The 23,408-nt window shown below is 56.9% G+C and overlaps 1 protein-coding gene across 27 annotated transcripts in view; it reads left to right on the top strand.

The window, feature by feature from the left end:
* The window catches only part of NFASC (neurofascin), an 82,978-nt gene that overhangs the window by 6,616 nt on the left and 52,954 nt on the right, over nucleotides 1-23,408 (top strand). For 20 of the 27 annotated variants that reach the window (XR_001877598.1, XM_017832211.1, XM_017832209.1 and 17 more), the window contains exons 2-5: nucleotides 20,941-21,105; nucleotides 21,709-21,726; nucleotides 22,664-22,769; nucleotides 22,879-23,075. Coding sequence is in view for 26 of the 27 variants with exons in the window: in XM_017832211.1 (XP_017687700.1) it covers nucleotides 21,012-21,105; nucleotides 21,709-21,726; nucleotides 22,664-22,769; nucleotides 22,879-23,075 (415 nt within the window). In the remaining variant the exon portion in view is untranslated. The remainder of the gene's footprint in view (nucleotides 1-20,940; nucleotides 21,106-21,708; nucleotides 21,727-22,663; nucleotides 22,770-22,878; nucleotides 23,076-23,408) is intronic. The other 7 variants (XM_017832194.1, XM_017832207.1, XM_017832206.1 and 4 more) reach the window with 1 other exon arrangement.

Raw genomic sequence — 23,408 nt, 5'->3', positions numbered from 1 at the left:
GTGTTTAAAAGGCAGATTTATCACAATTAGGAGGGGAGGGAGGGCCGTGGATGGGAATAAACCCCTGTCTGCTGGCACAGCTCGGCTCAGGGCAGGGGAGGGCACTGGGGGGACTGGGACTGGGGTTTTGGGGGAGGAACTGCAGGAGTGGGAAATTAAAGCAGTGGTTCCCAAGCACCTCTTATGCTGGGAATTCACTTCAGATGCTGCCCCAGGAGCAGGCTCTAATGGCAATTACATAATCCACCCAAGCCCAGGCCTTTGTGGCACCAAAAGTCGCTGGCAGGGAGGGAGGGGGGAGATGGGAGCTCTTGCTTGAAGGGACCCGTCAAAGCAGGAGAGCCCGAGAATTACATTGAAATAAGTGTATTGCCTCAGACTGAGCAAACATATAATTAACAATAAGATAACAGGGTGGCTCTACGAGCCAGCTAATTGCATTTCCAAATGTCAGCTTGTCAGCTCTCGTTTCGTCTTCGCTCAATCCGGGCTTTGCCAGAGCAGTGTCTGGTTTTAAATGGCATTTCCCTCTCCTGGCACAGTGGAAGGATCTTCTCCTTCCTTGTCCTCACAAGGCTCTGCTAGCCCAGCTCTGGATTTGCTTTGGTCAAGGTGTGGTTTCACTTGCTAGAATGTGATGTTTGTCTGCCCAGTGGCACTAAAAAAATTAAATAAAAATCAGGTCACGTTTGCAACTTGCTGATAGTGGCTAAAAAAGTTCTGTTCTTCCCTGCTGGTCCCCTGAGTAACAGCACGTGCTTTAAAACTGTGTTGGAAGGTGAATGGGGGTGATATTTTGGGAGGCTTGGCCCAGGAACCCCCCTGGGGACAACCTCCCCCAGCAGGAGGGGTGGGGAAGAGGGAAAGGGGAAACTCTGAAGTTTCTCCCAGATTTTTGGTCTGTGGGTGCAGGACGTGATTTTGTGCCATTTAACACCCTGCCTCAGCTTCCCTAGAGGTGTTGCAGGGACTGGGAGGTGTTTTCTCCTGGGTGAGCCCCAGATATTTACTCTCTGGGCTGTTGGATGCATTAAATCCCTGCCCTTGCCTGGTCCGAGTCAACATCTGTTGATTAATTAGCAATAAATTGTGGGTCTCAGTCAGCAGAGCAGGGCTGGACGTGCACAGCCAGGGGTGCCACGGGCCAGGCAGCCAAAGGAAAAGCTCTTTGACAGTCGAGCTGCAGTTTGTGCCTGATGACAATGGAGCTGCAGTTTGTGCCTGATGCTGCCCATTGTCCAGTGAGAGGGGGCTGGTGACGCTCCCGGGATCGATCCTGAACAGATGCTGAGCTGGGGGAAGGCAGATGGAGCACGATTACCCCCGGGCTGGGGTGGGCAGCGTGGACCAGATGCCACCAGGGGCCATCCCCGGGGGATCTCCCCGTGCTGGCCCCAGGGAAGTGGATGTGAGGGGTGAGGGAACCCTCCCAGAGTTAGGAGATGGTCCTGGGGGAGCATCTCCACTTTTCATGATCAGGGAATGCTCCTGGGGGCATCTCCACTCTCCAGGGTCAGGAGATGGTCCTGGGGGAGCATCTCTGCTCTCCAGGGACAGGGAAAGGTCCTGGGGGCACCCCGTGGAGCTGCCACAGGGACCCCGCAGCCTCCGGCCCCACCGAGAGGTGCAGATGGATCCAAACCCCTCTGCTCCTGTGTGGGGAGCTCAGGATGCTGTGGCCTCTCCAGACTGGGCACCTGGCACTGTTTCACAGCTCTGGACACTGCAGTGGGACCAGTTCTGCACTGGGAAGCCCTTAGGGCAGAGTGACCTGGGGGGTCTGGGCTGGGTGGCACAGCCCATGGGGGAAGGTGCCACCGTCGCCCTTGGCAGCAGCTGCTGTTGCCTCTTTACAGACGTGGCTGAGCCTCCTCCTCCTCTCCTTCCACGGTGACACAGAGGCCGAGCCCCCGAGCAGCTGCTCAGCACGGTGGGGGTGACTGGTTCCCAGAGCAGCAGCTCCAGTGGCTGCTCCCAGACAGCACCCGGAGCCTTTGATATCCCGCTGGAGCTGCAGCAGGCAGCCCGTGCAAATTAAAAGTAATTCAGCTTCTCGGCTCAGATCTCATATCTCTTTAATGTGTGCTCTTCAAGGGGCTGGATCATGTTTTAATTTCGGCAGAGAGCAGGAAGGCATCGCCCGAATCAAGGGAAAACCAGGGAGAAGTAACTAATCAATTGGTAGGGATGTGGCTTATGGTTTCAAATCCTGAGGCTTGCTTCTCTCGTCGTCCCATTGCGCTGGACCTTTGATCCTTCTCCCTTCCAGCCCCACTCTAATTTTCCCGTGGTTGGAAAGCTGTTTGGGCTCGGTGCCTGTCGGGCACTGCCAATCCCAGTAATCCGGATGAGCCGGGCTGGCTCCGTAATTATCTCGGCAGCTACTCTGGGTTAATGAGACACCCGCGCGGCAAAGTGGGACCGAGAGCGGTTCGTGGTGCCCTTCGGTGGGGGAGGAAGGGTTTGGGGGGGTTGTGGAGGCCGAGGTGAGCTGCGAGGGGATTTAATTGTCTGTCACAACGAGCCTGATGAGCCGTTGTTTGAGTCGTTAGAGCAGAAACTGCCGCTAAAGGGGGAGTTTGGCAGCTCTTGTTGGGGGAGATAAGAACATCCCCCTCGGCGTGAAACGTTATCACCGAACACTTGGGACACAGGAGGCAGGGAACGAGGAGGGTGTTGTTGCTGTGTCTGCTCCAAAATATCAGGTTCTGGTACATCCGGGCCGGAAGGAAGGGGCGTCCTTGGGAAGCAGCAGGAGGGAAGCGCTGGCTCGAAAAGGTGTCACCTGAACCGTCCCCAGGGGTTGGAGCTCTGGGCACCGGGGCACCTCCACCCTGGAGAAAGGCCAAGACCACAAAGACTTCTCGACTCCCCAACCCGTGTAATCAGGAAAATGGAAATGGCATTTTAATAAGATGTTAATGAAGCTGTGGATCAGATTGGTCGGTTCCTCATTTAAAGCTACAAAGGGGAGCTTTGTTTTTTCTCCTTGGCTTTATCACTTCTGTTCTTGCCTGATTAGTTATAATCTTCTGCTGTCCTTTACTGGGAAGCTCCCACTTTTACTCTCTGGCAAGTCTATCCTTAAGTTCCTGTACAACCCTCCAGGGAAATCAGGCCACCTATATTTCATTTAGTGCCTTCAGACAATTAACCTAACAAAGATTCCTCTCCTCGTTCCCTCTTTCCCCCATCTGTTTCCTAATTACCAGTGGAACTGGGATATATGGGCAGACTCTGCCTGGGTTTTTAATTTTTTAATTAAATCCCCTCTTCTCACTCTTTGGGGTTGGCTCCTTCAGAGCTGGGGTAAACAGTAAAGGACAGGATGCACCACGAGGGTGAGTGAGCCTGGAAGGGGGCTGAGATGCAGATGAGCCTGGAAGGGGGCTGAGATGCAGATTTTGAGGCGTTTTGTCCCATCGGAGCTGGAATGCAGAGTCACATCAGCCCTTCTCAGGGATCAGAAAGTGTCGAGTCATGTGCAGGGGCAGGCTGAGCTCCCCGGGAGCCTGGAGCGGCTCATCTTGGGAGCAGGGAAGCATTTCTGGGAGGAGAGCAACCTCCTGGTTCTCTGTTCAGGAAGGACAGATCCCCGTGTCCCTCTGTCCTTGTGCAGAGTGTCCTTCCTGTCCCCTCCTGCCCCAGCCCTGGGGGTCCATGGCCTGTGCCCCTGAACTCTCCTTTCTGCGAGCCCAGTGCTGTTACAGCTCCTGTGTGATGATGGGGGGCCAGAGCGTCCATACTGGTGTTACTGGGAGGAGGAGCAGTGCCCTGCACTGGGGACCGTGGTTGTGCAGGGACCTCATTCCCACTCTGGGCAGGGTTTGCTGCAGCCTTTGGCTCTGCTTCTGGAGCTGCAAATCGTGCAGCCCCCACTCCAACACTGCCCTGGGAGGGGGTGGAGATTCCCTGGAGACATTCCGAGCCCACCTGGACGCGTGTCACCTGCCCCAGGTGACCCTGCCTTGGCAGGGGGGTTGGGCTGGGTGAGCTCCAGAGGTCCCTCCCAACCCCAGATACCCCGGGATTCTCCAAGGGAGGAATCTCCGGTCCCTTCCCCCCCCGACTCCTGCCCACCCTGTGCCCTCTCCCTCACCCTCTGTTTTCCCGTGCCGTGCCCTCCCCTGCGCTCTGAGTCATCCCGTCTGCACCGCGGGGGACTCGGCGAGGGAAAACCTGTTCCCGTCTGGCTGCTCAGCCCCCGCCGCCGGCGCGGAGCCCCTCCTGCCTCTCCCCCGCGCTGGGATCACCCCCAGTTCCTGCCTCTCCATCCCCAATTCCTGCCTCTCCCCCGCGCTGGGATCACCCCCAGTTCCTGCCTCTCCATCCCCAATTCCTGCCTCTCCCCCGCCCTGGGATCCCCCCCAGTTCCTGCCTCCCCCGAGCCCCCCCCGCGCCCCAGCACCGCCCTGGCGGGGAGAGCGATCCCCTCGCGGCGGCCGGAGCCCGGTTGGCAGGAAAGCGTCTCCCTGAGTTCATTTTCTGCGGGGCAGGAACAGTTCGGGCCCCGCCGAAACCTGCCGGGAGGGGACGATTTCCCTGCGCCTGGCTCTGGATGCCTTGGGAGCGCTGGGATGCTCCAGGAGCTGAAGGCGGAGGAGCAGCCGGTGCTGTCGGGTGCTGCAGCTCCCGCGTGAGCTCCCGGGGCTCGGGGAAGGTCCTGCCAGCGGTGCGGGCGCTGCAGTAAGTGATTCAGCAGAACGGCCGGAGCCACGAGGGGTTGGGAGGAGGCGGCTGCTCCGCTCGCTTTGCTTGGGCTCCGCTCGCTTTTCTTGAGCTCCGCTGCCTCTTGAGCCCTGCCCGGGGGGTGCTGGAGCGCTGTGGTGGCACGGGATGGAAGCACCGCGGTCCCGGGGGGGTGTTTTGGGGTGTGGAAAGGTCCCGCAGCTCGAGGTAGGACACCTCACACCAGGGATGGAGTCTCAAGGGCAGTTTGGGAGCAGGAAGGGTTTCAGGGACATTCAGAGCATGGGCTGTGGGCTGTGTGCTTTCTGCCTGGCAAAACCAGAAGGGCAAAGCCAGGATCTGGGAGCAAAATTGGGTTATTTTTCTTTTTCCCAGCTGTAGAAGGGCAGGAAAGCCTGTGCTGTCCCAAATGCTTCCCCTCAAACGTGAGCCAACCTCCCCCTCAGCCTCTTTTCCCTGGACTGGGGGGATTTGCACTTCTCAGGCTTCATCTCGAGTCTTGCAATAAATAACATCCTCAGCAGAATCTGTGTTTGGGGCTTATCAGGACTGTGGCTGCAGGGCAAAGAGGGGCTTAATTAACAAAGGGGCTTAATTAGCTCGTACTCTTGCTCTCCGGTTTGGTACCAGCCAGGCTGGTCCCTGAGCAGTCCCAGAGCTGCTCAAACGAGTGTGGTGGAAGATGAGGGTCCCTGAGACCCTCCTGACCCCTCTGCACTTCCACTGGCCCAGAGCTGGAGATGCTGCTGTTGGAGAGGGGAGAATCCCTCCGAAATCCCTGGCTGGGAAGTCCCCCTGCAGAGGGTGATGAGGGTCCGTCTCAGCCCCGCGGGGCCGGAACAAAAGGGAGCTGCATCTGGGAACAAAACGCGTCGTCCCAGCCCAGGACGCGGGGCCAGGCCCTGGCTGGCACTCAGAGCCGCTCCCTGCCGGCCTGGGCACCGGAGGGGACAGAGTGGGCAGTGTCCTGTGCCACAGCTCCCGCATTATTCACGCAGGAACACCCAGCCAGGGCCGGGAGGGAAGGGGGAGGAGAGCCCGAGTCACTGCTGGCAGCTGCTGTGCCTCGGCTGGAGGGGCTGGGGCAGCCCTGAGGGGCTGGGGAGAGGGTCTTGGAGAGCAATTCGGTGATTTTTGGGCTGGTGGGTCCGTGCTTTTGGGATGCTGGGGGGCTCACAGCTCTGGGAGGGGCTCAGCACATCCTCCCCAGCACGAGGAGATGCTTTGTGTTCAGGACAGAGATGGAGAATCTCTGGAGGGGGAAAAGTGTGGCTTGAGTGGGAGAGGCAAAGGGAGGTGACTCTGCTGCTGGAGGAGATTTTCTGTAAATCCTTGGATTTGGGACATTTGCAGGGGGATGGGCAGGGAATTCTGCTCCCGTGTCCTGCTGACTGGTGTCCCCAGGGCACGGGGAGAGTCACCTGGGGTGAGACCTGCTGGGTGTGTCTGTCCTGCACCCAGACCCCCCCTGTGCTCTGGGATCCCCTCCCTGTGCCGTGGCTGGGGCTGCCCAGGGCACGTTCATTGTGTTTGATCCCCGTTATCTCAGCGTGTCTTTTGCCTTCCTTGCTTTCCAGTCTCTTCCCGGTCAGGCAGGGATGACATTGGCATCTAACTCCCGAATTCCTGCTCCCAGGGCTGCTTGTCACCGAGGCAGAGCCGTGGCTGGGCCGGGATGGAAAGAGCCCGGCCCTCTCTGGGGGTGGGGAGTAAATCCAGCCCTCACCAGAGGCGTGTGTGCCTTCCAGTTTAATTAGGATGCTTCCCTTTTAACCCAGAGAGCTTCGGGGCAAGGTGGAAAAGTGCTCTCCTGACTTCTGGGCTTGCTAAGGAGCTTTTTGTTGCCAAAGGAGTCGGTGGTAATCTGGGGGTAAGCTGATTGCACCTCCTGCTCCCCTGCACTGGGGGTTGTTTGCTGTGGGATGGGGGTCATTCCAGAGCCGTTCTGGGTGCCCCCCCCCCAGGGCACAGATCAGTCATTGGGGTCAGGCACTGCAGCCTCAAGGCCTTGGCAGGAGGTTTAGAGCACCCTGCAGCCTGTGGGCATGAGGAGATGGAGATGATGGAGGTGAAGTCCTCAGGGAGCTGATTAGTGACGTCCTCCTCCCACAAACCGGGAATTTTCATTACTCTTTAATGACAGGCTTTGTCTGTCCTGCTTTGCCCAAACCCTCCTTGCACTAAGATGCTTTGGCTCCTGAGACCCTGGAAAGCTCAGTGCAGCCCACCAGGGCTGGCTCAGGGCTTTGGAGGAATGCAAAAGGCATGTTAGGAGCTGCTGACCTGGAAATCTGCCTCCCTGCTCTCCTCCAGCCAACCAGGGGAGCTCGGGGGCTGTGTGGTCCGAGGAGGATGTTGCATCCCTGTAGTCCCCAGCACACAAATCCAACCTTTCCCCCAGCCCTGCCCCTGCTGAGGGGGGAAAAAGCTGCTCCCTGAGTGCTCCAGGTCCGATGGGGCCGGGACTTTGGGGGCTTTGGGGGCTTTGGGGGCTTTGAGGGCTTTGGGGGCTTTGGGTGTAGGCACTGGAGAGGCTGCACTGGGTTCTCTCCCTCAGTCCCTCCTGGCTGTTGGTGTAACTCGATCTGATTCCAGTGAAAGCCTCCCCAAGGCTGACTGGGAAACCTGTCCTGAAGTCCCTGAGAGCAGCCCCTGTGTCCTCATGCTGCTGGTTTGTTTGCTGCTGGTTTGTTTGCTGCTGGTTTGTTTGCTGCTGGTTTGTTTGCTGCTGGTTTGTTTGCTGCTGGTTTGTTTGCAGGATGGTCACACATCTGTCAGGGGGAATTGTTTCCATGGGGCCAGAGCTGCCTGCAGGTCCCTCTGCCCTGCCTGTAGCTCAAACCTCAGCCTTTCTCCTGCCCATGAACCCTCTGAATGTGGGAATGCAGAGACTGGAATCTGTGGATAAGCTCAGTTTTGCTGCCTTTTGTGTTCCTCCTCCAGTTTCCTCAGTGTCTTTCCTTCCCTGCCCATAATTGTTGAGTCCCAGTTCCACCCCCCGGGGCTGGAGAGGCCCAGGAGCCATCAGTCCCCACGGAATATCCAGCAGCCACTTTGCTGGGAAGAGGTGAGGGGGGTGTGATGCTTGGCAAGCTCACCTTGGAGCATCCCAGCTCCATTTGGAGCATCCCAGTTTGGAGCATCCCAGTTTGGAGCATCCCAGCGCCCTCCCCAGACCGAGGGGACCAGACGTGCCCCGGGGCTGATGTGACAAACTGATGGCACTGGCAGCACTCAGAGCATGGAAAACACATTTCCAGGCATCTTCCTCCGTAGGAGGAATTTGCATAAAACTGCCCAGAAAACAATTAGCATCGAATGGCTGCACTGAGGCTCCTGGCTGGGTAAGGGACTCCCGGGGCTGAGCGGGGAGGGGGCACTGCTGGCCCCCCCTCGGAATTGTTTCTCCTGTCACAGCCCCAGCAAACCCTCTGCCCATTCCAGAGGGAAGGGGAGAAGCTGTCCCTGTGAGCCACAGGGACAGCCAGCCGTGATTCCCAGAGGGAATTGCTCACCGAGCCCTGCTGGGGTGGGATTTGTAAGGAGGAGGGGAAGGTCCTGGGCAGGGCTGGGGGGGCTCAGAGCCCTCCCTCATCTCTCATGAATAATTTCTGAGCTCCCAGCTCGTTTCCCCCTCCCCCTTTTCCGCCCAGGGAGGTGGATCCGCGCATGGATACGGGTTGCCATGGCAACGCGCCAGGGATGCGCTCCCGAGGGATGGGAAGCGAGTGGGGGGGGCTCGGGACCCCCCAAAATGGGGCCTGAAACCCTGCCAGGGTGTCTGATGCTCCAGATCCCCCTGCTCTGAGCCGGGTGTGGGATTCTGTGACATTCCAAAGCCTAAAGGGATCCTGTGCCTGGATCCTGTGCCTGGATCCTGTGCCTGGATCCTGTGCCTGGATCCTCTGCCTGGATCCTCTGCCTGGATCCTGCAGGATTCATTGCTCCTTCCCAGAAATGCTGGTTTTTCCAGAGCTCAACGCTCACCTCTTGCATTCCCCGAGATTTGACTGAATTTGATTTAATGGCCCTGGAATTTGATCCTCTTCTCCCAGCCGGACAAAACCCCGTGGGCAGGAGAGGGGAGAGCCCAAATTCCCGCCTCTCCCTGGGGATGGAGCTGCTGGGAGTCTTCCCATTGGATTTGCTGACCAGTTCCCTGAAAATTGCAGCTTCCTCCAGGAAACTGCAGAGCACACGAAGGGTTACAGATTCCTGCAGGGTTTTGCCCAGTTTTCTGAGCTCTGGGAGCTGATTTTCTGGGAATTGTCTGCATTCCTGAGCGGGAGGGAGGCTCAGGCTGCCTGGCATCCTCCCGGTCACATGGGGTCCCTTTGGATGCCAGGGGAAGGATCCTGAGGTTGTCCCCCAGAACAGATGCTTGTTCCAAGGCTAATTGCACCCTTTCAGCGAGGCTCAAATAATGGAGAGGCAAACTTTCCCTGCTCCCAGAACTCCTGGAGAATGCCTGACACTTTGGGAAGAGCCAACCAGGGGAATGAGCGGCTGTTTGTGAGTGTAACCTCATTAAAATGAGGGGTTATGAGCAGTGAAAAACATGCCTGGCTTTATAAAGCTGCTTCCACGGGTCCAGTTCTGATGGGATTGTGATTCCAGAGTTACTTTGGGAAGTGTTTGCTGAGTGAGAGCAGGATGGTGTCTCCAGGGGAACAGGGTTTGGGAATCTTCCCGTGCCTGAAATGGTGCAGACCTGATTCTCTGCCCACCTTTGTCAAAGGAGTGTCTCAACCAGGGTTTCTCCAAATTCTTTTCCCACTCAGATGGGGATGAACCCTCGGGAGCTGTTCACTCCCGGCAACAGCACCTGGAAAACACTGGTAATTCCTTTATATCCAGGCAAGAAAACACCAGTGGTCCTGCTTGGGACTGAGCCAGAGCTCATTACCAGGAGCCTCCCGGTGCCTTCTGACAGGGCTGGTGCTGCTTTACCACTTTGTCGTGCTGAGCATGGACTGATCTGCAAACAGGCATGAAAATCCCATCCCAAAATTAGAGCAGAACCCCAGAGCCGGGAGTAGAACCAGCTCTAAAGCTGCAGCTCGGGGGCTCAGCCCTGCAGGGCTCAGGCTGGTGCAGCTCTGCCTCTGTTCCTAAAGCTGCTCCTGGGATCGGTGCAGCTCCTTAGGAGGGGTCCTAGGGGGCAAAGCCGAGCTCTGATCACTTGTTGGGGCTTAAACCCGATGGAAAGGGGCTCTTCCCCCCCTCTGGGAGGGGGTTAATGAATGAGCTGTGAAAGTGTCTCCGGGGAGGGATGATTTTTTAATGGAGTTCTCTTTTAAAACATGGACCTGCCTTATCAACGTCCCAAATGGGTTTGGCTGCTCAGAGCTCCCGCTGGGATTGGAGCCTGGAATTCTGTGGTGGCAGCACTGAAGGGATCAGGGGGAGCCTTCCACTGGTGGGCCTGGTGTGCTGGGGCTGGCTCTGGACCTGCAGCCAGCCCTGGCAGTGGAAAATTCGGGATCAGTGCATTGCATATGTTTTTTCTCTTTACACAGACCTCTGTGTGAAGAAACTGCAATTTACCCTGTTTTTTAAATCAAAATTAGAGTGTTTGGAGCCTCTCTCGCCAACCCCGAGCTCACACAGTTCCCTGGGAGAATAATGTCGCTGGGAAAAAGTCAGCAAAAAAAAAAAAAAGGGAGAGAAACCCTTTCAGAACCCACGTGAAGAACATTTACTGCTGGTTTCCACATCACCTCAGCCAAGGAGGGGAACATGCCCTGCATTTTTCTCTGTTATCCTGGGGAAGGAGCTCGGGAGGGTTTTTTTGGAAAGCTGAGGAGGGCTGAGCCCCTGCCAGGGGTGGGATCGTTCCCCCCCTGCCCGAGTTTGTCTGGGAAAAGCTTATCAGTGTTTTACTGGAAACCAGAGCTGCATTTCAGCTCCAGTTCTGGCACCCAGAACTCCAGGAAAATTGCTGGTCCAGCCCTTATCCCCAGTCCCTCCTGGTTACTCCCTCTCTCAGCTCCCTGTCTCTCTCTCTGGGTTTAATGGTTTTTACACAGGGGTTTAATGGCTTTTACAGGGATATTTTGCAGAGCTCTGGTGAGCTGGAGATGAGCTCCAGCAGCTAAATATTGAAATTTTCCTTTCCTTTGTCTTCTGCTCGTCTTTTAAACTCCCTCACTTTACCCAGTGAGGTTTCCTCCTGCTCCCACTCTCCTCGGCAGGAGGAGATTTGTGTTTGCAAGGGTTTGTAGGACACGGTTTCATCTCTTCCAGAGATATTTTGCAACACTGAGGAGGCAGATAAAGCTCCTCAGCTCTGTGTATCCCTGGCTCCACGTGGCCTCCCAGCCTCTGCCTCTTTTAAAGCAAACACCAAACACCAGCCTGGTCCTTCAACAGGCACCTAAATCCCTTTATTATTATTATTATTATTATTATTATTCAGTTTTTAAACACAGGAACCAAGCCTGAGGGTTCAGAGCTGGTTTTGTGCCAACTTCATTATGCAGAAGCCAAATGCTTCTCCCAATTAACTCATTGCTGTTCTGGGGGGGGGCTCAGGAGGCAGATGGAGGGGCTGTGCCCCCCCTGCCAACGAGGAGCTGCAAAGGGTGACAATTTGATGCAGAGGAACGGGAAAACTTGTGAAGGCATCGCTGAGAAATCCCAGGGAATGCTGTTTCCCTCCCAGTTCCGAGCTCAGGGTAATAAATAAGGTGTGATTTCTCACCAGGGGCAAACACTCTGCCTGTCACCAGGGGCTGACAGGATTCACTGTTGTGCTTTATTGTAAGCTACAAGGACTGTGACTGGTTTGGGGTTTGGTTATTGTTGTTGAGGTTTTGGTTCAGTCGTGGTGGTGGTTGATGTTGGGTTTAGGGTTCGTTTGGTTGGTGAATTTTTGGTGTTTGGAGTAGCAGTTTTAGTGGATGACAAAAATGTGTTGGTTAAAGGAAGTGTGATGGAGGGGGTGCTGGTGGGTTGGTGAGGTTGACATTGGGGGAAAGAAGTTTATTTGTTGTATTAAGCTCTGGGGTATTTGTTGATGTTGAAGGTTCTCGCAGTTGAAAATTGTGTTTGGGGACAGGAGTGGGAATGGGGCCACCAAACCCCGCCAGGAGACACCCAGACCATCACATCTGGGTCATTTTGGGAAATAAACTCCATCCCTGGAAGTGTCCAAGGCCAGGTTGGAGCAACCCGGGCTGGTGGAAGGTGTCTCTGCCCAGGGCACAAACTTTGGGGTCCCTCCCGACCCAAACCATCCCGGGATTCTGGGATTCTGCTCCAAGGCGTTGTTTGTGGGGTCTGAGGGAGGAAGGGGGGCTGGAGGTGCCCCCTTTGCCCAGGTTGGGGTGGTGGGTTTGGGGTGGTTTGAGGGGCTGGGTTGATTTTAACTGCAGGACTGATAAATTCTGTGCATTGAAATCTCCAGGGCGAGCCTGTGAAAGCACCACTGTCACTAAACTTGGAGGAATTGAGTGTCTTTCCCAGAGCTAAAGGAGTTTCCAGCTGGACTTGAAATGGGCCAAGAGGTTGAGAGGAGTTACTGGCAGTGACCAGCTGAAAGCCAGGCAGTGCAGGGAGGGCTTTTCCTTTGGAAAACTGGCTAAAATGTGCATTTGTGTGACTCGTTCTGCTCTTTTTGGAAAGCAGTTACAAGACAGGCTTTGTGACTGCAGAGTTACCCAGTCAAAGGCAATTTTCTGTGCAGGTTTGTGCTGCTGTGGCAGGTGGGCAGTCCCTGAAAAACAGATTTCCCAGCCATGTGCTCTGTTATCCTGCTTTAATGGGACTTGATACAGGGGTGTAATGAGAAGGGCTGATCTTCCTGTGGTTCCCCGGGTGTAATTCGGGTCCAAGCCCTCACAGGGCAAGGAAAACCTGTCAAAAGAGCATTTCTGCAAATTAATAGCAAATCCAGTGCTCCTGAGAGAGCCAGGCTCACAGACAGCCCTGCTGGCATTTTTGGACGAGGTTTTGAAGGATTTCCCTGTCTTTCCTCCCATTCCCCCTGTGCTGCCACCTCCTCCAAAGGGCTGAAATGTTGGATCTGCTGCTTCTCTGCTCTGGGAGCTCCGGGCTTGGGGATTCAGTGTCAGAGGCATTTTGCAGAGCAGGGGAAGCAGATGTGCTCCAGGAGGAGCAGAGCAGCTTCCTTACCTCTTGGGAGGTTTATCCCTGGGTTTGGGGGTGAGGATGCACCCCTGGATGTGCTGGGGGGGGTGGATGGAGCTGCCTGGTCCCAGGGAGGTGGGTGGGTGGGTGGAGGACAGGGAGTGTGGCAGCTGCCACCCGAGCTGTGTAAGGTGATCCACCAGCCGGAGGGCCCCGGGCCAGGCTCTGGGGAGGAGCTGGAGCCTGTAACTACAGCTCACTTAGGGGATTAATCCTCTCCAGGCGTGTTCCTGCCTTGTCCTGACACCGGAGTGCTGGATCCTGTTACACCCGGGGGAGAGGGGACCTGGGAGTGGGTGGAGGGGGTGGATTGGGAGCGTTGGCAAAAGGATGGGGGGCACTGAGGGGTGAGCAGGGCCTGGGCATCCCATGGGACACCCGTGGGGCTGCAGCAGGTGGGTCCCCACTGACCCCACTGCCTGCTGGGCACAGCCAGGAGGAGCCTGTGTGGCTCCTGCTGGGAATGTGGCATTCCCAGCTCCTGGGGAGGTGAATTCCCGTGTGGAGGGGTGGCTGCCCATCAGCTCCTCGGAGCTCAGGCTGGACAAGCCCCCCAGCTCTGGGTGCCCTCCTGGGCAGCAGGAGCAGGAGCAGGGCAGGCTCTGGGAGCCAGGAGGCTTTTCCAGAGCTGCAGGGACTGTTTATAGCCCGTGATTAGCACTTGGCTGATCACCAGGGCCAGATGCTGCAGCCCCGGCAGGGGTGGCCGGGGGACACTGTGGGGACAGGGGGACACTGCGGGGACAGGGGGACACTGTGGGGACAGGGGGACACTGCGGGGACAGGGGGACACTGCAGGGACAGGGGGACACTGCAGGGACAGGGGGACACTGTAGGGACAGGGGGACACTGTGGGGACAGGGGGACACTGTGGGGACAGGGGGACACTGCGGGGACAGGCAGGAACCGTGTCCTGCCCTGCTCTGCTCCCCCTGGAGCAGCGTGGGAGGGATGGCCTTGGAAAGGGGTTGTGCTGGAATGGGATGGCTCTATCCTGTCACCTCCACCTCTCCTGGGGGAGAACCTCAGGGGGCTGCCAGTGCTGCCACTGGGGTTGGGTTTGCTCCTGGGAGCTGCTCCGTCAGGAACTGCCCGAGTGTCCCTCACAGTCACCACCCAACAATTGTGGGGTTGGAACTCCTGCATTGGGGTGGGGATGGCGGTGGAGGAGCTCCCAGACCAGCCCCAGTATCCCCCAGTATCCCCCAGTATCCCCCAGTATCCCCCAGTATCCCTCCCTGCTGGGTGAAGGGGCACAGGGAGGGTCCCGGGCAGCACCAACCCAGCTGCCAACACAGCCGTGTCCTGTGCCCCCAAACTGCCCCTTAAACTCCTCTTTGAGGCACTTTCCCACCTGGATTTTTTTCCTTTTCAAGCCATATTTTTCTCACCAGTTCCTTTTCCTGTTCCTCCTAAACGAAGCAACGTCCTAATTAACTCAGGGACTGTGTGTTTTTTCTTGTAATATAAAGCAAAGCTGTTCAATAATTTCCCCTCAAAATCCCAGTTAAAAATGATGGTTTTTTCCCCTCTTACCTGTAACCCACCCCACCCTCAATGCCCTCCATGCCCAAGGTACACCCAGACAGAAACTCTCCACACCCCCCTTTCTTTCCAGCCAGTGATAACTCCAATGAATTGTTTTTTTTTTTTTATTCTCTCTGGCTGATGAAAGGAAAAGCCCCAGGAGGGTGGGAAGCTGATTAGCAGGGCTGGTGTGACCCGGTGCCCCCGGGGTGGCCCCCGAGCCCATCCCACGGATCAGCTGCCGTGGGGCCAATTCCCAGCTGCCGTGGGGGCTCCGGGGGGTGGGATGTGCCGGCTGGCAGTGGCCACATCGTTGCTTTCCATGGAAAGTTTCGTGCTCTTTCTCCTCCCGCCGCCCGTGACCGGTTTGTAAAGGTTAAATGGTATTTTCTGATTAAGCTCCGAGTGCTCTGGGTGATCTCAGCTCATTTCCCACTCCTGCCATATCTTTTGTCTGACCTTGGGGTAACGCTCAACCTCGGCAGGCTCCAGCCCCTCTCCCTGATAGAATGACACCATTTCCTTCCATTGCCACGAGGACAGGATGATAAATTAATTCACATTTATGTGGTGCCGGGATCCGACCGTGACGGATGAAGGGGATGAAGGGCCTGTCCCTGGAGCTGCTCATGCTCTCGGGGGTGATGAGCTGCTCCGGGAGGGGGTGATTGAACTCCCGAAACCATAACGACTCTCTGCTCTCCAACCCTGCCAAATGCAGCCTCAGCTTCCAGGAGCAATCATCCCATCCCTCCTATTCCGAAGTATTCCTGGAATAGGATCCTGGGTGCAGCTGGAAGGTCAGCTGAGCCACTGAGAGAAGCTCAGGCACAAATCTCCTTAGTGCCAGCACCAGCTCTGAAGTTCAGGGATTGATGGGTTCATTCCCACTTCCCACGTGTTGCCCTGAGTGGATCCACAGGGATCTGCCGCGGGGGGGTGATTTTAGGGAGCCATCCTTGTTCCCGAGGGTATCAGGGAGATTTCTCTCAATGCTGGTTTGTTTTGGTGCTTTTAAAACCCCGCGGGGCTCAGGGTTGAACCACACCCAGGAGAGATCCAGGGAGGGAAAGGAAAACCCAGCACGGGGCAAAAATCCCGAGGAGGAGGGAGACAGGAAAGCAGGGGATGAGAAATGGCTGGGAAACCTGATTTTCAGGGACTGCCCACCTGCCACAGCAGCACAAACCTGCTCAGAAAATTGCCTTTGACTGGGTAACTCTGCAGTCACCTTAACTGCCTCCTTAAGAGACACAATCCTTACAAATGTGCTCCTTAAAGACAACAATCCTTACAAATGTGCTCCTTAAAGACAACAATCCTTACAAATGTGCTCCTTAAAGACAACAATCCTTACAAATGTGCTCCTTAAAGATGTGCTGAAGGTGCAATGGGACAAGTAGATGGGCAGTTAATTATCCAGGCCTGCCTGGAGTTTTTCTGGAGAGTTTTGGCAGGGATGGTGCCTCTGCAAGCTCTGCTGCTGCGGGTTGTGGTTGGGGAAATGTCCTTTTCTTCAGAGCACGGGGAAAGAAAGCTGTGTCTGGGGACTCCTTTGGGGTTCCAGCAGGTACAGGGATGATGCTGAACCCTCCTTTCCCTGGCTTTCCTTTTTCCCTGACTTTCCTTCTTCCCTGGGATCAGGGTGCTCAGCCCTGAAGTGCCAGTTGCTGAATGGGTGGGAACGGTGGGTTTTTAAGGAGGAGAAGACAGGATGCAAATGGATTTGCTGGGGTTTGCTGTGGCAGTTGTTTCCCAGAACAATTGTGAGAGCTGGGTGCCAGGAACGGGCACAAAGCTCCTCTCTCTCCTCCGGGCAGAGGGAACGGGAGCACTGCCCCCACCCTGGGGAAAGGGCAGGTCCATCCCTCGGGATGGGAATGCCAAGGGATCATCTCCTGCCTTGGCCATCATGTCCTTCCTTCTTTCCATTGATTCCTGCCCTGTAATTCAGTGTTTGCTTTGAGTGGTTTCTCAGGGATGTTGTTGGGATGTGACTGCATCATTCCACGGGATCCCAGGATGGTTTGGGTTGGAAGGGACCTTAAAGCCCATCCCATGGGCAGGGACACCTTCCACCAGCCCAGGTTGATCCAACCTGGCCTGGGACACTTCCAGGGATGGGGCAGCCACAGGTTTTCTGGGCAAGCTGTGCCAGGGCCTCCCCACCCTCCCAGGGAAGAATTCCTTCCCAATATCCCATCTCTCCCTGCCCTCTGGCACTGGGAAGCCATTCCCTGTGTCCTGTCCCTCCATTCCTTGTCCCAAGTCCCTCTCCAGCTCTCCTGGAGCCCCTTTAGGCCTTAGAAGAGGCTCTCAGGTCTCCCTGGAGCCTTCCCTTCCCTCTCCCAGCCTGGGATTCACATCCACACGTGCCTTTGAAATCAATGTTTTTCATTATCTGAAACCAAGAGCGTTTTCTCTTTTGGTGGAAACGTTGCTCTGTGCTATTCAATCAGCATTAATTAAGCAGCTGACATGCAATAAATGGTGCTGCAGGAATGTTCCTGGGAACAGCAGCTCCTCAAGTTTTACTGTTCCTCTTGCAGCCGTAAATAAGGATAAATGTCTAATTGCTGCTGAAAGCATCCTGCTGGACCTAATGAGCTGATTAAAAACAATCCCTCATCGTGGACCTCTTTAATTTTATTTAACTTCAACCAGAGATTCCCTTTACTCACTGGTTCTGTGGCTGCTCCCAGCCCTCCTGGCTGAGCTGAGGTTGTTTTCCAGCAGTGGGGCCGTAGGGAAGGGATTTGTTTCCATTGTTATCCCACAAGGTCTCATTTCATTCAACTGTTGGGAAGGAAATTAATTTCAGCCCTTCCCCGGTGCCATTTGTGCCCCCAGGGAAGTCCTCAGGTTCTGCATCCCACGTGTTGCTGTTTGCAGGGATGGGGCTTTGGGAATTCTGAGCCAAATTCCGGCCAAATCAGCCCTGGGGGGGATCCACGTCCTGGCTTGTGCTGCCTTGGCCTGCAGTGGGTTCTGGCTGAGAGCTGGATCTCTGCAGCGAGAGGAGATGTTCCCACACATCTTTTGATTCCAGCTCTGGAGCCGGAGGGGAAGGGAGTGGATTTTGTGGAATGTGGTTCGTGTCCTGCCGATGAGGAGCCTCATCCAGCTCATCCTGCTGGTCAGGGACAAACCAGCCCTCCCAGCACTCCTGGCTGAGCCACCCAGACCCTGCAGGAACGTGCTGGTGCCGAGCAGATGGAGGGGGGAAGCAGGGGAGCTCCGGGGCTGGGATGTGAGGATTCACTTGTGCTGCTCCACCATCTGTGGAGGGGAGAAATTTCCCCCCACCTCGAGGCAGGGAGGGAGCAAAATGCCTGTTAAATTGCCACGTTCAGGGAGAAATGAAGCTCCAGAGTTTCTCCTCTCTGGCTGGGAGGGTTTTCAGGCTGTTCCACAGCTTTCCATCTTCATTTTAAATCGCTGAACTAGCTGGAATATAAAATATCCCCTCATCATGGACCAGCTCTGCCCCACAGGACTCTGCAGGAAGAAGTTCCCGGAGCCCTGAGGGCTCTCCCTCAGCTCTGGCCATCCCATCAGGCTGCAGGGATGAGGTGGGAGGGCTTGTTCTGCTCTTTGGACAGGACTCAGATCCCTTCTGAGGGCCAGGAGCAGTGGTTAAGGAATGCTGAGTCTGGGAAAAGGGGTCTCATCTGGCCCCTGTGCCAGCCTGGGTTGAAGCAGCCTCAGGAGCAGATGGACATCACGCAGCTCCAGCACCCCCAGCTTGGAATTCTGTGCTCCCACAGCAGCTCCGGGCTCTGTGCTGGGAGATGTCCCTGTCCCCTGACAATGGGGGCTGTGTTCTCTGGCACTGCCTGTCCCCAGGAGCCACCTACACACGCAGGCACGGCCGGGGATTGTTCCTGCACCCACATCTGCCCAGACAAAGGGGCCCTGGAGGAGCCTGGGGGAGCCTGGGGGAGCCTGGAGGAGCTGGAGGAGCCTGGAGGAGCTGGAGGAGACTGGAGGAGCCTGGCATTTGCCCTCCCAAAGGCAGGAGGAACTCTGAGTGTGCTCTGTCATGGGATGTCTTTGCTCTTGGTCGGTGCTGTCCTACAGCCCATCCTCCCTGGCTGATTCCCCCATGCTGGGACAATCCCACAGAGCTCTGCCCGTGGTTTCAGCCCCTTTTTCAGCTCCAAAGTTACCTGCAAATTCACCTCCTCTTGCTATTCCCCCACGTTCACAGTCCCAGTACAGGGGGGACGGGCAGGATGTGCCCTTTGGGTGCTGAGGCCCTGGCACAGGTTGGGAACTCCCCATCCCTGGAAGTGTCCCAGGCCAGGTTGGACGGGGCTTGGAGCAACCTGGGACAGTGGAAGGTGTCCCTGCCCATGGCAGGGGGTGGCACTGGACGGGCTTTAAGTTCCTTTCTAACTCAAACCATTCTGTGATTTGAGATGTCAGAGTTTGGGCTCAGCCCTTTCTTTATTCCAATATTCACACATCTCCCTCGAAGGCACCTCCTCCTTTCCCTTCCCACAACAACCACCCAGCCTAAAGAAAACAGCACCTTCTTGGCTCTCCAGCCCCAAATCAGCCTGTCCATGTGCACTGCTTCAATCCCTGCTGCCTTTCCCCCTCCCAGCCCTGAGATATCCGGGAATGGAGGGGGTTTAAAGCATTTTGTGACAGAGATGGGAAGCATCACTCTGGGAGCATCCTGAGGACTCCAGAACCCTCCTCCCTGTTGTCTCTCTGGGTGGAGAACTGGCTGGTTCAGTTCATAACTCAGGTCAGGTTCGTGCTCAGGGACAGAGAGACATAAAACCAGCGGGTCCATCACTCATCTTAAGCTGCAACTGGAGAAATGAACTGCTTTAAAAAAAGGAAGGCTGCAGATCAAAATGATCTCTTCCCTCAGACAGGGAGCTAAAGGAGTAATTCGAAAAGCTTTGTTCAGCATGACCTGATCACAGGACTGCACAAGTGCTGGACATGACTTTAATTACTGGCCCGGCCCTATAATTATTCTGTCCTTCAACTATTTTTACGGCAACAGCTGGATTGGAAAATCCTCAGAACGAGCAGAATAGATCAAAGCCACGCTCCCCTCCGAGCCCCTTCCCGGCCTCCAGCCTGCCAGCTGGTGGGACTGGGACACACTGGGGGAGAACCCCCAACCCCCGGTGCTGCCCAGCAGGGTGACAGGGAGCAGCGTCCCCAGAGCTGCCTGGAGCCCCTGGGGGGTTCAGCAGAGCTCCCCAGGCCATGTGTCAGGGCCGGTTGTTTTCCGTGACATCTGCTCCTCGCCGGCTGCCGGCGCCGTTCCCAGCAGCGTTCCCGGCGCTGCCCCTGCTCCCCTGCTCCCGGGTTCTGTCTGTCGTGCAGGGTCCCCCCTCCCTCCCGAGCTCGGGGACAGCTGAAGGGGCAGCACATCCCGAGCTGCAGCCTGGGAGTTTCTGTTCCAGGCTCCCCTTTCTCGCCAAATGGCCTCGGTGCTGTTCCACGTCCCCGGCCAGAGCCCCTGCCAGGGCCAGGCAGGAGCAGGGCTGGGGATTTTCCACTCCTTCCACTCTTTCCACTCTTTCCACTCTTTCCACTCTTTCCACTCTTTCCACTCTTCTTTCCACTCTTTCCACTCTTTCCACTCTTTCCACTCTTTCCACTCTTCTTTCCACTCTTTCCTGCCCTGCTGGCATCTTTTGCTCTCGGCTGAGGGAGCTGCTGCCCTTTCCACAGCTCTGCTCTGGACAGTGAGTGGTGACTCAGGTGATGCCCCCCCCCCACACCCCCGAGGGAGGGGAATTGTCCCCACGGGGGGAATTATCCTCCCTGCTGCTCCTTTGGGAGTCTGGGGGGTTCGTCAGGAGCCAAATGGAAAGTGGGGGGTGTGTGGCAAATGAGCTCCTGGCAGGAGCATCTCGGGAGCTTTGGGTGGGAGGCACATCTGGCACCAGGGAGTGTCTGGGCAGGGAAGTGGCTGGAGCTGGGGGGAAATGGGCTCGTTTAGAGACCAGGCAGGAAAGGTCTCTTTGTGCCCCCACTCCCAGAGCTGTGCCAGGCTCTTTGGGACACTGGGGGAGCTCCAGAGCCAGTGCCCTGCTATCCCCAGGCTGAATGCAGAGCCTCATCCCAGTGCCCTGGCTGAGGGACTGGATATTTTTAGGCATTTCTTGACCATAAAATACAATTGTTATTATTATTATTATTATTTCTTTAATCAGCAAATCATCCTTTTTATTTTATCCTTTGGGGACTGTTCACTGCTTTTGTGTTCAGTAGCTCTGAGTGACTTTCCATCGGTGCCAGGGGAGAGCAAGGCCCTTCTCCTGCCACCCCAGCCTGGCATATCCTGTGATCCTGTGATCCAAGGGGTCCCTCCAGGGTTTGAGCACAAATAACCCCCCTAAAGCTGATTTTCTGCCAGCAGAACAACCCAGGGGTGGGAGAGCTGTGCCCACGGGCTCATACCTGGACCACCAGAGCCTGGAGACCACCCCTGGCTCTATTCACCCCCCCAGCCCTCCACACAAACATTTTTTGGGGGGCTAGAAACCCTCGATTCCCGCAGGAACGGAGCTGTGATGGTGGCCTGGGTTTGTTTTGCAGCTGAGGATCCCTCTGCACGTGCTGCTGCCCCGGGGACACTCCGAGGGGCTGCCCCTGCCCAGCCCTCCAGGATGGTCATGCCCGGGCACCTCCTCCCCTGCGCAGGGATCGTCTTCGCCCTCTGCCTCCAGCACCTGGGCAGCACCATCGAGGTCCCTCTGGATCGTAAGTTGTGCTTTCACCCCTCTCAGATCTCCCCCTGAACCGGGGCAGGAGGTGGAGTGAAGGTCTGCTCAGCACAGGGGGAGTTTCCTGCTCCACCACCGGGTTCCCTTTGCTCTCGTTCCTTTGTTTGTCGTTGTTTTTTCTTTTTAAACCACCCACACTCCACAAAGTCACCCTAAGTCCTCTCTGGTGTAGCCAATCTGCCTCAAAAACTGAGCAGGGGACTCAAAACCAGGATTAGAGCACCTGAGCCAAGCTGGGGGCTCAGGATAAGCCACGGGAAAGGGGGAATGTTCTGGACTGCTGGGGGGTCTCCAGCGCTGCAGGTGAGGGGGGTGGGCACCCCAAAGCCCACCCAGGCAGCCTGTGCTGTGTTTCATGGCAAACCCTCCTGCAGAGGAGCTGAGAGCCCCCAGGAGCCCTCAGCAGCAGCTTCTCCCCCGTGGGCAGCGAGGGGGAAGCTCCGGACATGCCTGAGCCATGGAATGGTTTGTGTGGAGTGTTGGAACAACCCGCTGGGTCCGTGGGCACGAGGAGCCCGGGGCTGCTCCCCAACTAACCTCTTGTCTTCTCTCCTCTCTGCTGGCACTTGGGGGATAACAGCAAGTATTCAGAGTGAATGTAAGTGTTCCCTCCCCTCTGTGTGTCCGTGTCCTCTGCATGAGGGATCTGCACAGAGCAGGGGGCTGCCGGGGGCACACCCTGGGTGTGGGGGCATTGCCCGTGGCCAGAACAGGACCAGCCACTTCTCCTGCCCAGCTGGAGCAGCTCGGGAGGTGTTCCTGGGCTCTGGGCTGCCCCTGGAGCAGGAGCCGGGCTGCCCTCACCATGGGAATGTTGTTTCTGCAGGGGTTTGTTGTGGCTTTTGGCAGCCCCGAGGGCAGGGTGGGCTCCTCTGCCTGGCACCAGCTGGTGTGCCAAGCTCAGCCCCACCTCCTGGCACATTTGGAGCATCGCTGGCTCTGGGGGGGATGAGCAAAGACCCTCAGACCTTCACCCCTGGGCTGGGATCTTCAATTCCAAGTTCAGGGCCAGAGCCAGGTCCTGCAGCAGCTCTGGGCTCTTTTCACAGCCCTGCCCCTCTAAACACCAGTTTTGAGCCCCTCTGGGGCCAACCTGGGGGTTTTAGGGCCTCCTTCTTGCACAGGGAGCCCCTGTAAATGTCTCGGGGTCCCTGGAAGCTGCAGCCCCTCCCTGAGGAGCAGGATGGGCTTCAATGGGATTCAATCCGTGGGAGCAGGAAAAGGTAACCGTGGAATTTCTGAAATCCAAGCCACCAAGTGAGATCCAGGAGGGGTTTTGGTGCCTAAAGGGAACCTGAGCAGTGCCACGGTCTGAGAGGGGAGAGCAGCCCACCCCACCCGTGCTTGTGGCAGTTTCCTCAGGGCTGCAAACCACAAATGGAGGGTGCAGCCTGGGCAAGAGGCTGGGGAAGAGGCTGGGCAAGAGGCTGGGCAAGAGGCTGGGGAAGAGGCTGGCATCCCCTCGGGATGTGCTGCAGAGGGGGTGGCAGAGGGGTGGGCACAGCCCTGCTCAGGGTGTCCCCTCTGCCCTGCAGTGCCCCAGCCCCCCACCATCACCAAGCAGTCGGTGAAGGATTACATCGTGGACCCCAGGGACAACATCTTCATCGAGTGTGAGGCCAAAGGGAACCCCGTGCCCACGTAAGTGCCCCCCTGGAGCAGCTCCCCTCCCACCTGGCTGTGCCACGGCCACCACCAGCTCTGCCAGCCCAGGTGAGGACCTCCCCCGGGTACCACCCTGTGCTTGCAGCTTCTCCTGGACTCGGAACGGGAAGTTCTTCAACGTGGCCAAGGACCCCAAGGTGTCGATGCGGCGCCGCTCGGGGACCCTCGTCATCGACTTCCACAGCGGGGGCAGACCCGAGGACTACGAGGGGGAGTACCAGTGCTTCGCCAGGAATGACTATGGCACTGCCCTCTCCAGCAAGATCCACCTCCAGGTGTCCAGTGAGTCGCTGGCCAGGAGGGCAGGGGGGGCTCTGTGCCGCGGAGGGGGCACGGAGAGCTGGTGTGGCCTCACCGGGAACACCGGGACAGTTCTGGCCAGGAGAGGTGTGAAGCCATCAGAGAGAGTCCAAAGGAGGGCAACAGAGGTGGGGAAGGGCCTTGAGGAGCGGCTGAGGGCACTTGGTGTGTCCAGCTGGAGAAGAGGAGGCTGAGGGGAGAGCTCAGGGCAGTTCCAACTTCCTCAGGAAGGGAGCAGGGACAGGACCCAGGGAAGGGCTGGAGCTGTGCCAGGGCAGGGTCAGGTTGGATCTCAGGAGAAAGTTCTTCCCCCAG

This window comes from Lepidothrix coronata, unplaced genomic scaffold, assembly GCF_001604755.1.
Source record: "Lepidothrix coronata isolate B3197 unplaced genomic scaffold, Lepidothrix_coronata-1.0 Scaffold199, whole genome shotgun sequence".
Taxonomy (NCBI): domain Eukaryota; kingdom Metazoa; phylum Chordata; class Aves; order Passeriformes; family Pipridae; genus Lepidothrix; species Lepidothrix coronata.
The sequence above is the reverse complement of the archived record's forward strand: the minus strand, read 5'-3'. Positions and strand labels throughout refer to the sequence as shown.